The 14,521-nt window shown below is 37.9% G+C and overlaps 1 protein-coding gene and 1 long non-coding RNA gene across 7 annotated transcripts in view; one reads left to right on the top strand and one right to left on the bottom strand.

Annotated features, from left to right (window-relative positions):
- LOC110448903 (zinc finger MIZ domain-containing protein 1-like) overlaps positions 1 to 14,521 on the bottom strand; it is a 233,241-nt gene that overhangs the window by 83,158 nt on the left and 135,562 nt on the right. For all 6 annotated transcript variants that reach the window (XM_021495396.1, XM_021495403.1, XM_021495399.1 and 3 more), the window contains one exon: positions 393 to 694. In XM_021495396.1, the coding sequence (XP_021351071.1) occupies positions 393 to 491 (99 nt within the window). In that variant the 5' untranslated portion in view covers positions 492 to 694. The remainder of the gene's footprint in view (positions 1 to 392; positions 695 to 14,521) is intronic.
- Positions 1 to 14,521, top strand: part of LOC110448906 — a 93,320-nt gene that overhangs the window by 20,216 nt on the left and 58,583 nt on the right. The window lies entirely within an intron of this gene.

The following is a 14,521-nucleotide window of genomic DNA, read 5'->3' as shown; positions in this document are numbered from 1 at the left end:
TTCATGGCTGAAAACTGTTTTCCTTTGCCAGCAGTCTTCTGGGTCCAAATTAATGAAGCTTTTCTTGTGCTCAAACTAGAATACAGTGCTTGGGAAAAATTCCTTGCTTTGTTGATAAATTATTTGAATTTCTCCCTTTTCCATGATTTTGAAGAAATCTGGATAGACTTGAAAGAAAATATCATTTTTGATGTCACTTATCAGCAAAACAGGAAGATTTTTACTAAGTTTTCGGGTGAAAGACAAAGTTGAAAACATATTCAAGGGTCTGGAGTGAGAGAATTTTTGGGTTTGTTAGAATGAACAAGAATTGTCTCGAGTGTGAGAATTTCAGATTGTCCGAAATAAAGTTCCTCAGTATGTTGGTGGCATTGTGTACAAACACGACTTACGTTTTTAATGCAGTGGAGTCTGTCTACGGTCTGCTGGATGTGGCGCTCCATGTCCGTGATGGCGGTGTTGCTGGGAACATTTGACCAGTGATCAAGCATCTGGACTGATGGTTTAAAACTTACATAAGAATGTCTTGGGATCTCACAGCCTTTTACCACACTGGCACAACATTGGCACTACATCGTCCTTCACATCTTAACCACAGGACTTGGGTCAAAGTTCACAATGTTCACTTACTTCCCCACATCATCCATTGTTCAGTATCATGGCAATTGGTGAAGGTCAAGTTGTTAAATGAAATCTGGAAAAACAATGAAAATAGTTAGTAAATTGGTATATTTTAACCAGATAAAGGAGGAGCTTATCAATTGTGTAATGTGTTGTTTTAGAGTTCCTGTTCCAAGCACTTTGAGTTTAAGCTGTACCCAAGGCATGAGCATGAGAGAAGGGTATGTTTTCAGGGTAAGTTTAACCAAGACTTGCCATTGATTCATTATGATTATTTGCACACTGATAATTTACATTTTGGGTTGGTTAATGCAGAGAAGCTATGTGAAGGTTAGCTATAGATTCAACATTTGTGCTATTATGCCGATATTTTGCATGAGGATTGGTTCATTGAAGGTCTTGCATTGATGCAGTGAAAAGTATTAACAAGTGAGTGTTAGGTGACTTTGACACCATCTCTGGTTATTCAACTACAGTGGAGCGTCCATTTTACTGATTTTTCTTTTACATACTCTTCTTTATTCAGCAATAGACACAAATGTCTTTGTACCATAAATACATTGTATATGTACAAGGATCTTCATTAAACTTCTCAACTTAAATGCAGATTTCACGACATGTACAGCATTATAATATATCTACAGTGAGCGATATAAAAATATTTAACTACAGCCTGAATATGTTGCTTAAGTAGAGAAGTGTGTTGATTATCCTTGATTTCCACTGATATTAAACTCGCAGTCCAATTCGCTCTAGTTCACCTAGTCAGGACAGAGACCTATATGATGGTGAATCAGCTCGTACAGCCCTGAAGTTGATACATGATAAAGGAATTAGGGTCGTTAAATTTTATTTCCATACAGTGTGGAAGAAAACATGAAAGAGGTATTCAAAAGCAGAAAGGATTTGAAACGATTATTTGGTTAATGTCTTGTGCCAATTAGAGTATGAAGTCCTAGCTACATGCCAAGTGTTGTTTGTGCTATAATATGCAGATAACATTTGATTTTGGTTTGATTCAATTTTGTATAAAACAAATTTCCCAGGGGGCAGAATCCTCCAACAATCAAAGAGATTGGTTTATTTCCCTATTTGGAGTTATTACAGTATTCAATCAAGACATGATTTTGAACAACACCAATAAATTGTGTCCATTTTTTTCTCTGAAATTCCAACAAATATCTTGCAGATAGCAGTACATGTATAGAAATTTGTAGCAACTTAATCCCATACACATAACCCAGTAGATTAGATTTACACTTAATCCCCTACACATAACCCAGTACAGTAGAATTACACTTAATCCCCTACACATAACCCAGTAGAATAGAGTTACACTTAATCCCCTACACATAACCCAGTAGAATAGAGTTACACTTAATCCCCTACACATAACCCAGTAGAGTAGAGTTACACTTAATCCCCTACACATAACCCAGTAGAATAGAGTTACACTTAATCCCCTACACATAACCCAGTAGAATAGAGTTACACTTAATCCCCTACACATAACCCAGTAGAGAAGAATTACACTTAATCCCCTACACATAACCCAGTACAGTAGAATTACACTTAATCCCCTACCCATAACCCAGTAGAGTAGATTTACACTTAATCCCCTACACATACCCCAGTAGAGTAGATTTACACTTAATCCCCTACACATACCCCAGTAGAGTAGATTTACACTTAATCCCCTACACATAACCCAGTACAGTAGAATTCCACTTACTCCCCTACACATAACCCAGTACAGTAGAATTACACTTAATCCCCTACACATAACCCAGTACAGTAGAATTACACTTAATCCCCTACCCATAACCCAGTAGAGTAGATTTACACTTAATCCCCTACACATACCCCAGTAGAGTAGATTTACACTTAATCCCCTACGCATAACCCAGTAGAGTAGAATTACACATAATCCCCCACACATAACCCAGTAGAGTAGATTTACACTTAATCCCCTACGCATAACCCAGTAGAGTAGAATTACACATAATACCCTACACATAACCCAGTAGAGTAGAATTACACATAATCCCCCACACATAACCCAGTAGAGTAGATTTACACTTAATCCCCTACACATACCCCAGTAGAGTAGATTTACACTTAATCCCCTACACATACCCCAGTAGAGTAGATTTACACTTAATCCCCTACACATAACCCGGTAGAGTAGAATTACACTTAATCCCCTATACATAACCCAGTAGAGTAGATTTACACTTAATCCCCTACACATAACCCAGTAGAGTAGAATTACACTTAATCCCCTATACATAACCCAGTAGAGTAGATTTACACTTAATCCCCTCGCATAACCAAGTAGAGTAGATTTACACTTAATCCCTTACACATAACCCAGTAGAGTAGAATTACACTAACTACAGGTTGATTGTGTAACAGAGATGATTGTTTATTGTGGTGGTGTGGTGGACTGTGATCTAGAGATGAACATGTAATATGTTTCTCATTCTGATGGCTTGATGAACTAATTGTGAACTAGAGATGAACACTGACTTTGTTTTTAATTCAAACGAGTTGTGAACTAGAGATGAACACTGACTTTGTTTTTAATTCAAACTAATTGTGAACTAGAGATGAACACTGACCTTGTTTTACCTCAAACTAATTGTGAACTAGAGATGAACACTGACTTTGTTTTTAATGCAAACTAATTGTGAACTAGAGATGAACAATGACTTTGTTTTTATTCAAACTAATTGTGAACTAAAGATGAACACTGACTTTGTTTTTATTCAAACTAATTGTGAACTAGAGATGAACAGTGAATTTGTTTTTAATTCAAACGAGTTGTGAACTAGAGATGACCACTGACTTTGTTTTTATTCAAACTAATTGTCAACTAGAGATGAACAGTGAATTTGTTTTTAATTCAAACGAGTTGTGAACTAGAGATGACCACTGACTTTGTTTTTAATGCAAACTAATTGTGAACTAAAGATGAACACTGACTTTTTTTTTAATTCAAACTAATCGTGAACTAGAGATGACCACTGACTTTGTTTTTAATTCGAACGAGTTGTGAACTAGAGATGAACCCTGACTTTGTTTTTATTCAAACTAATTGTCAACTAGAGATGAACACTGTCCTTGTTTTTCCGCAAACTAATTGTGAACTAGAGATGACCACTGACTTTGTTTTTAATTCAAACGAGTTGTGAACTAGAGATGAACACTGTCCTTGTTTTTCCGCAAACTAATTGTGAACTAAAGATGAACACTGACTTTCTTTTTATTCAAACTAATTGTGAACTAAAGATGAACACTGACTTTGTTTTTAATTCAAACTAATTGTCAACTAGAGATGAACAGTGAATTTGTTTTTAATTCAAACGAGTTGTGAACTAGAGATGAACACTGGCTTTGTTTTAATTCAAACTAATTGTGAACTAGAGATGAACCCTGACTTTGTTTTTATTCAAACTAATTGTCAACTAGAGATGAACAGTGAATTTGTTTTTAATTCAAACGAGTTGTGAACTAGAGATGACCACTGACTTTGTTTTTATTCAAACTAATTGTGAACTAGAGATGACCACTGACTTTGTTTTTATTCAAACTAATTGTCAACTAGAGATGAACAATGACTTTGTTTTTATTCAAACTAATTGTCAACTAGAGATGAACACTGGCTTTGTTTTTAATTCGAACGAGTTGTGAACTAGAGATGAACCCTGACTTTGTTTTTATTCAAACTAATTGTGAACTAGAGATGACCACTGACTTTGTTTTTATTCAAACTAATTGTCAACTAGAGATGAACAATGACTTTGTTTTTATTCAAACTAATTGTGAACTAGAGATGAACCCTGACTTTGTTTTTATTCAAACTAATTGTGAACTAAAGATGAACACTGACTTTTTTTTTAATTCAAACTAATCGTGAACTAGAGATGAACAGTGAATTTGTTTTTAATTCAAACTAATTTTGAACTAGAGATGAACCCTGACTTTGTTTTTAATGCAAACTAATTGTGAACTAGAGATGACCACTGACTTTGTTTTTAATGCAAACTAATTGTGAACTAGAGATGACCACTGACTTTGTTTTTATTCAAACTAATTGTGAACTAGAGATGACCACTGACTTTGTTTTTAATGCAAACTAATTGTGAACTAGAGATGAACACATACTATATTTATCATTCTGATGGTAATTGTGGACTAGAGATGAGTGCTTACTATGTTTTTGTGAGTGAGAAATGAACACATACTATATTTATCATTCTAATATTAACTAATTGTTAACTAGAGATGAACACAAACTATATTTGTCATCCTGCTGGTATGATATACTGTGAACCAGTTTTTACAGACTGTAATTATGCTAGCTGTGGGCGAGCTGTTAATCAATGGGAGGAGAGGTTTGTGAGGGACCTGCTAGGAGAGGGTAAAAGATTATATATTACTGCTAACCCATGCTGTTGGCCTGGAGTATTATGGTCTATGATAATGGTTTCCAGCACAAGCTGCTGAGAAAGGTTACACCAAGCCAGAAAAAAGGCCCCAGACAGTGTGTACAATTTGACCTTGACAATGTATCCCACACAGATATAAATATACATTCCTTACTGTCAGTGATGCAGTTTTTTTTACCCTTCTCTGAATTTGCACTCCTCAAACGTGCCACCGTAGACATGTACATAGTATAAATAGGAGATGTTTAAAACCTTTCTTTAAGATTTTTATAGACAGGCAAAAGTAACTAATAATGTATCTTCATGTTCCTGTAGGTCTACATGTTGAAAACATTGCACTTTAACAGAAATTTTCATGCAAATTAAGATCTTAACAGATAACGTTTTCTCTGGAAAACTTTCTTTCCTGAAATATGGTTTTAATCAGGCGGTTTATGTGGTGGAGTAAATTCAGGGCTTGGTTGCCAAAGTTGAGCAGTCCGAGCCATGTTGAGTGAGGTTTGATAGAATGCTACAGCTGTGAAAATGTGCCCTGGATCTTGTTAATGTGTTACTACTTGAGAGACTTGTTGATGGCTATATATCATTACTTCAGTTGTCTACCACAAATGCTTCAAATAATTTCATGCACTTTTTCATGTTTTTATACTCGCACAAAAAATCTGAGGCATAATTGAATCAGTTGAAGCAATTTCACACATTTAAGGGAGGCGAATGTAAATAAACTGTTTTTACTTTCTTTTTTTTTCAAATCGGATTTTATTCAAAACATATGAATATCTGAACACAACATTTGGTCTGTCTGTGTATGAATATATAGCTGTCAAAATGATAGACTTAGCAACATACAGCGTAGTTTTACATGAGTCCCAAGCAAGTATTTGAGTCAAATTTAACATGATCCATAGAAGAATTGAATTATATCTAATACATGCAGCCCAAGTCAAAAGAGTCTGGATTTAAAAACTGATCTGTGCAAAATCTTTGCAAACTTCTGTCAATCACTTTATTTTTGTGAGTCATTGACTTTCATGTTAAATCACAAGGAAACTCATTAAAAGCGAATTAAAATCTTTCACAAATATCGTTTATTCCTTAGAGAGTTTCTATCAGTATTGAAAAATAGTAAATTCAAGTTGTCATGAATACAACCTGTAGCAGTCATTCTCAAAATAAAATACACAGGAAAAAACTAATTGACAGTATTATAAGGTATCCCATTTTTTTGGTTTCTTTTTCCTTTGCCCTCAAAGTCCTATATTGTGGTGTATGATGTAGATGAATCACAGTGACAGTAACACACCAGACAAAGACTGGCCATCATGTCTAATGACACCATCAGTGATTCAGATGAATGACCCATTAGTCCGCCGGCCACTTCCTCTGTGATGGTCAGCTAAGTTGGACACCCAGTTGAGGAATCCAGTGATTAACTGGACAAATGGGGATAAAAAAAATATTGTAAGCAATATGACAATGGTGATATCAAGACAGATATAGTAGGTATACCCAGCGGACTGGTTCTATCGCCATTTGGCTGTCCAGGAGCCAGCAGCTAGCGCTGTCTGGGACATATGGGGACACCACATAGTCATTCATCTACACAATGACTTCCATCAATTCCATGGAGCTATAACATATGGGATTTTTTGGAAGAGTGTAATCTTTGGACATATTCACCAGAATGGCAGTCTGTGGATTGTGATTGTCTTGGGACGTAATAAGGTTGACAACTTGGGACACATTCATGATATTGGTAGGATCTTGGGATAGTGGGACAGGCAGGGTCTGGGTATGGTCAAATGACACTTGCAACAGGCAGTGACATTTTGAGTTGCACAGTTGGGTCTAGTATGCAACATCAGAGACAAGCAGGATCTAAGGAATGACATCTTGAGACAGGCAGGGTATTAGGAATGACATCTTGGGACAGGCAGGGCCAGGGAATGACATCTTGGGACAGGCAGGGCCAGGGAATGACATCTTGGGACAGGCAGGGCCAGGGAATGACATCTTGGGACAGGCAGGGAATGAGGAATGACATCTTGGGACAGGAAGGGAATGGGGAATGACATCTTGGGACGGGCAGGGTCAGGGAATGACATCTTGAGACAGGCAGGGTCGGGGAATGACATCTTAGGGCAGGCAGGGAATGGGGAATGACATCTTGCGACAGGAAGGGGATTAGGAATGACATCTTGAGACAGGTAGGGTCGGGGAATGACATCTTGGGACTGGCAGGGAATATAGAATGACATCTTGGGGCAGGCAGGGAATGTGGAATGACATCTTGAGACAGGCAGGGTATGGGGGATAACATCTTGGGGCAGGCAGGGTATGAGGAATGACCACTTGGGACAGGCAGGGTATTAGGAATGACATCTTGAGACAGGTAGGGTCGGGGAATGACATCTTGGGACTGGCAGGGAATAGAGAATGACATCTTGGGGCAGGCAGGGAATGGGGAATGACATCTTGGGGCTGGCAGGGTATGGGGAATGACATCTTGGGGCAGGCAGGGAATGTGGAACGACATCTTGAGACAGGCAGGGTATTAGGAATGACATCTTGAGACAGGTAGGGTCGGGGAATGACATCTTGGGACTGGCAGGGAATATAGAATGACATCTTGGGGCAGGCAGGGAATGGGGAATGCCATCTTGGGGCAGGCAGGGTATGAGGAATGACATATTGGGACAGGCAGGGGATGAGGAATGACATATTGGGACAGGCAGGGAATGAGGAATGACATCTTGGGGCAGGCAGGGGATAAGGAATGACATCTTGAGACAGGCAGGATCTAAGGAATGACATCTTGAGACAGGCAGGATCTAAGGAATGACATCTTGAGACAGGCAGGGGATGAGGAATGACATCTTGAGACAGGCAGGGGATGAGGAATGACATCTTGGGGCAGGCAGGGAATGTGGAATGACATCTTGAGACAGGCAGGGGATGAGGAATGACATCTTGAGACAGGCAGGGTATGGGGAATGACATCTTGCGACAGGAAGGGTATTAGGAATGACATCTTGAGACAGGTAGGGTCGGGGAATGACATCTTGGGACTGGCAGGGAATATAGAATGACATCTTGGGGCAGGCAGGGAATGTGGAATGACATCTTGAGACAGGCAGGGTATTAGGAATGACATCTTGAGACAGGCAGGGTATGGGGAATGACATCTTGAGACAGGCACGGTATGAGGAATGACATCTTGAGACAGGCAGGGTATTGGGAATAACATCTTGGGACAGGCAGGGAATGGGGAATGACATCTTGGGGCAGGCAGGGTATGAGGAATGACATCTTGGGGCAGGCAGGGTATGAGGAATGACATATTGGGACAGGCAGGGTATGAGGAATGACATATTGGGACAGGCAGGGTCGGGGAATGACATCTTGGGAAGGGCAGGGTATGGGGAATGACATCTTGAGACAGGCAGGGTATGGGGAATAACATCTTGGGACAGGCAGGGTTTGGGGGATGACATCTTGGGGCAGGCAGGGAATGGGGAATGACATCTTGGGACTGGAGGGGTTCGGGGAATGGCATCGTGGGACAGGAAGGGTCTGGGAGATGTCATCTTGGGACAGGCAGGGTTCGGGGAATGACATCTTGGGACAGGAAGGGTCTGGGAGATGACATCTTGGGACAGGCAGGGTTCGGGGAATGACAGCTTGGAACCAACAGGGTTAGGGAATGACATCGTAGGACAGCAAGGGTATGGGGAATGACATCTTGGGACTGGAGGGGTTCGGGGAATGACATCTTGGGAGAGGAGGGGTTCGGGGAATGACATCTTGGGACAGGAAGGGTCTGGGAGATGACATCTTGGGACAGGCAGGGTTCGGGGAATGACATCTTGGAAACGACAGGGTTAGGGAATGACATCGTAGGACAGCAAGGGTATGGGGAATGACATCTTGGGACTGGCAGGATTTGGGGAATTTTATCTAGGAACAGGCAGGATTTGGGGAATTTTATCTTGGGACAGGCACGGTCCGGGAAATGACATCTTGGGACAGGCAGGGTCCGGGAAATGATATCTTGGGACAGGCAGGGTATCGGAAGTATATTTATACTTTTGGAAATTTCTATTGGATATGGGTGGAAGATTTTTAAACAACAAGCTTGTAAAACAATACTATGGTTGAATGGTAGAATGGTCAAGGAGTAAGCCTGAAAACTATCTCATTTATGATGTCTGTTTTCATGTTAAATGACATCTCATCGTTGTTATTTCCCACTAGCATTACTTAGTGTTTATTTCACTGACTGTTATTTTTCCTGTTAATCTGCTTATACTTATTGATCTACTTGACTGCAATGGCTAGTTCATGTTAGTACAAGTCTGACCAGTGCACACAGTTAAGTGGAATAGTCTCATTAGCCTCCTTCAGCCCTCACTGTGACATCTGACAAGAGTGCATATTCTTTGACCCAGAAAATATCAGTCTAACTGGATTTTGCATGGAACACCGTAGAATTTGTACAGGACTCCATTGTTAGATACTACTTGTCTGGGACATCTAAACATGACCTGATAAGTACATCACCACTTTTGACCAGTACAGTAAAATGCTATATGTGTCAGATTCAGTATATTAAAGAGAGGCTTTCTCTTGTCTTGTGAATTTTTCTAGTTTTAATGTTTTTATGTAATTCATCTTAAAATTCAACATTGATTAAATTTTGTTTGTTTTAAATTCCGCCTCAAATTACCAATTATACAGTGCATGTACATGTACTACATAAAGATTAATGCAGTTCAATATTTTCCCGACTGTAACCATTTAGGTTTTATTCTTATCATAGGTATCTGTAACCATGCAAAAAGTGCCAGTTCCTCTCGTCTGATTGCAAGATATCTGTTCCTATTTCAGTCTTGTTCGGAGATCAAAGTGCAAGATATGAGTGTCAACCTTTGACCTTCACAGGTGACCTCTAAATCTACCTTTAAACAGTCATAGAATTGAGGCCCCTCCTCTACACAAACATTTCAATATGGACCTCAACCTTTAGATAAAAATATATATATATACAGGGTTGTGGGAGGAACACAATTTGACTTTTACTAAGTATTCATGGTGTGGTTATTAAGTGATAGTTAAGGAACATATCTCTGCTCCTCTAAAGGGCTCAAATTAATGATACCTTGGGTGGTCTGGGTCAGACAGAGTACCTTATCTCGTATATATATATATACATTTATATATACATCAAAGGTCATGGGTCAGGGTCATTTCAAGGTCATGTTAAGTATTTATATTCAGAGTAGTTGTATTGTCAAATTTGCTTGGATGAATTAATACAAATTTACTTTAACTGATTAGTTATATAAGTATGGTGTATATTGGTGTATAAAGATGGAAATACACATAAGCATGTAAACTAAAAGCCATTTATCTGACAATGATGATATGGTGTCCTTTCTGTAGTGACTGGTGGCGTTTGATAGGTGACCCAGTAGATCGTAATCGCCCTCCATTATTCTGATATACTGTGGACATCAAATCCTACACCATGTAGTGTGGAACAGCTACACTAATCTTTAATATAGTTTGATACAAAAACTGGAATGACATTTGTGAAAACTATTTGTGGAATATTTAGGGTAATATCAACTGGGAAATAAGCTGTATAAGATGTGTGACGTAAACTGAGAGGCCTCCTTGTCGGATTGTCTTCTTACCTGTTATTGACATAATGTTGTGAATGAGCCACTTATGATATTATTAATTAAAAAAGGCCTCGTCACCTATTTGACATGGCTCACAATGACTATTATTACTGTATCATGCATGAACTAAGACATAGGCCCTGTAACAGTAATGATATACTCAGACTGTCTAATGGTTAGCAGGGATTTAGGTCAAATTTCCATACTAAAATGACAACTACTGCAGTTTTGGCTGTCACTTAACTACGGCCCTAATAAATCAGCCAACATGACTGGCTAATTGATATGTAAAGGTTGTCTTTATGAACCGCTCTGTGTCAACATTAGCAGCCATCGCTGCAAAATTTCATACCTCATGTGTTGAGATGACCTAACGTTAGACATGCGTTTGTACATCAATATGCATTAGTTGGGAGGGGGCTGTTTTACTGGAGGCAACGAGCTACACTAATGTAGATACTTTTAACCCTGTTGACACATACTCGGCACTGTTACTAGACCAGGGCACTAATACTCTCTTTATGTGTTCAATGAATGTGACATTTTACTCAACCAGATTTTTTTGGCAAAGAGCTTTTATCATGCTGTAATTGACATTGTCAAGTCTTAGACTTAAAGATCAAGAATTTGTTCTATCGTAGCGTAGTAAGTAAGATGTTGATGAATAACACAGTCATTAATTGTGTTCGTGACTGTAATGCTGATTGGATCAATAGAATCACACTGTCTCTGATATCACATATTTACTTCCTTGCATATGCCAGAATTATTTGAACAGTATGTTAGACTAGAACAGTTATTGAAAAAGCATCTCTAAAACAAAAGTATAAAAAAATATATGCTAAATTGTACCGTGAAATATCCAATCACTTACACTTTGTTTGAATACGTAATTCTTCATAAAATAAATCATCTTGATTATGCTGTGCTTGTCTTAAATAATTATAAATCTAATGCACTCCTCTTGGTTATCAAATCTAGGTGTGAATTAACACAGCTTACACACTATCACCAATAGGAGGTCATATGACCTTCTCGTAAAACCTGTAATGACCCTATGTGACACCAGTTGGAATGTATTCGTCCAGTGGTCAAGAAGTGATGGTCTTCCTAATAGGACATGAGGGACATTGGTCTGGTAGTCCCTTTTAACTTTACATTCCCACCGCTGCCATCTCATTTAATGTAGTTTTATACAGGACTGCATTGATTGATAAGGGTCAAAAGTTGAAGTTAACAGCTTAATCTATAATTAGATGACCTTCAGGACTCCCAACAACAGACTGATGAAAGGGGGCCTGCACACTCACCAAATTTTCTCATATGGTAGGGTAGTGATGGGATGGTGTGTGGAGACTTTTATATTCTAGGGTACGCGTTGTCTTGTGTAAGTCTACAAACTGGATACTGGAACTGGCACACTCATAATATATATAATAGAAAACAATATACAGACATTTCAATTAGCACAATTATTTATCGCAATATTTAACACATGAAAAGTGTTAAGATATCATAACTGCTAAATTATGTACAATTACAGTTACATTTATTTATGATTGCATTAATGTTATTATATTACTTAATTGATGTTAAGTATTCACCTGATACTTGTGACCGTGAAACAGGAAATGTGGATAAGTTTTAATTAATTTCTGATTTAACCTTTAACATACAGTTGAACAATCCCGATTCTAAATAAAGGAGGACACAAACTCTCAATCCCAATGCTAAGTAAAGGAGGTTACAAACTCTCAAGGCCAACAATCTCAATGCTAAGTAAAAGAGGACATAAATCTATCAAGGCCAACAATCCCAATGTTAAGTAAAGGAGGACACAAATCTCTCAAGGCCAACAATCCCAATGTTAAGTAAAGGAGGACACAAATCTCTCAAGGCCAACAATCCCAATGTTAAGTAAAAGAGGACACAAATCTCTCCAGGTCAACAATCCCAAAGTTAAGTAAAGGAGGACACAAATATCTCAAGGCCAACGATCCCAATGTTTAGTAAAAGAGGACACAAATCTCTCAAGGCCAACAATCCCAATGCTAAGTAAAAGATGACACAGATATCTCAAGGCCAACGATCCCAATGTTAAGTAAAGGAGGACACAAATCTCTCAAGGCCACCAATCCCAATGCTAAGTAAAAGAGGACACAAATCTCTCAAGGCCAACAATCCCAATGCTAAGTAAAAGATGACACAAATATCTCAAGGCCAACAATCCCAATGTTAAGTAAAAGAGGACACAAATACCTCAAGGCCAACGATCCCAATGTTAAGTAAAGGAGGACACAAATCTCTCAAGGCCAACAATCCCAATGGTAAGTAAAAGAGGACACAAATATCTCAAGGCCAACGATCCCAATGTTAAGTAAAAGAGGACACAAATCTCTCAAGGCCAACAATCCCAATGCTAAGTAAAAGAGGACACAAATCTCTCAAGGCCAACAATCCCAATTCACTGAAGAAGGACAGATAAAATCTTTTACAGCAAACAATTTAATAGATTTGTACTGAAAAAAAGACACTATCAAGACAAAAAATCTCAATGTCAACTGTCAAGGCCAGCAATCCTGATATTAGCAAAGAAGGACAGAATACAAGAAGATATGAACTATAGGTGGTACTAAGTAAAGAAGGATAATCCAAAGTCTGAGTGCTGGAGGAGTGGAGATAAAAATGTTCAGGCAAACTACTATGTACACAAGTATACGATATGTCACCCTATTAATGTGACTGAAATTGATTTTTATGAAACCTGTTACATTGTTTAACAAACGTACTTGAATAAGCACTTGGATATGCACCGTTATCCTTTGATAACAGAATCAATATAAGATGTCTGATAAAGCATTTTATAGCAGCCATGAAAAAAACTTCAGACCTGTTGTAAAAGAAATGGATTTGTCATTCTGTGAGCGCCTGTTACACGTGTCACATTTGTGCTTGAATTACTGAGATATTACTTAGAATAATCTACAATGTTTGTAGCTGGGAGCAGAGAGCTGTTCATTTTAGTATTCTACTGCAAGCTGAGATTATTGAGTAAACAGGTTTGTAAATGGCCTGTGTTGGTGCGCCTGATGGTACTTGATCCTGTCATGTTGACACAGAGATCTAATTGTATCTACACACAGATCACACTTTATACAACTAAATCATACTTAAACTACAAACACTTTATATGTTATCTCCACAAATTTTATACTTTATCTACAAAATATCATAATTTATCTTAACAAACCATGCTTTATCTCCACAAATTTCATACTTTATTGAAAAAATAAAAGTTTAAACAAACATTACTTTATCTACCCACAGATCATACTTAATCTACACACCCATAATACTTTAAACAGATCATACTTAATCTACACACCCATAATACTTTACACAGATCATACTTTATCTTAACAGATTATAGTTTATCTACACATCCTATTTTATTTTAACTGATCATACTTTATCTACATAGATCATACTTTATCTTGACAGACAATTTATCTGCATACATATCGTAAATATCTATTCAGGTCATGCTTTAGACAATTCGTACTTTGTCGTCACAGATCATACTTTATCTAAACATAAAATGCTTTATCTAAACAGATCATACTTTATCTAAACATAAAATGCTTTATCTACATATATCATACTTTATTTAAACATAAAATGCTTTATCTACATATATCATACTTCACAGGTATACTATTTTTTATCTACACAGATCATACTTTATCTAAACATAAAATGCTTTAT

This window comes from Mizuhopecten yessoensis, unplaced genomic scaffold (assembly GCF_002113885.1).
Source record: "Mizuhopecten yessoensis strain PY_sf001 unplaced genomic scaffold, ASM211388v2 scaffold4373_2, whole genome shotgun sequence".
NCBI lineage: Eukaryota > Metazoa > Mollusca > Bivalvia > Pectinida > Pectinidae > Mizuhopecten > Mizuhopecten yessoensis.
The sequence above is the reverse complement of the archived record's forward strand: the minus strand, read 5'-3'. Positions and strand labels throughout refer to the sequence as shown.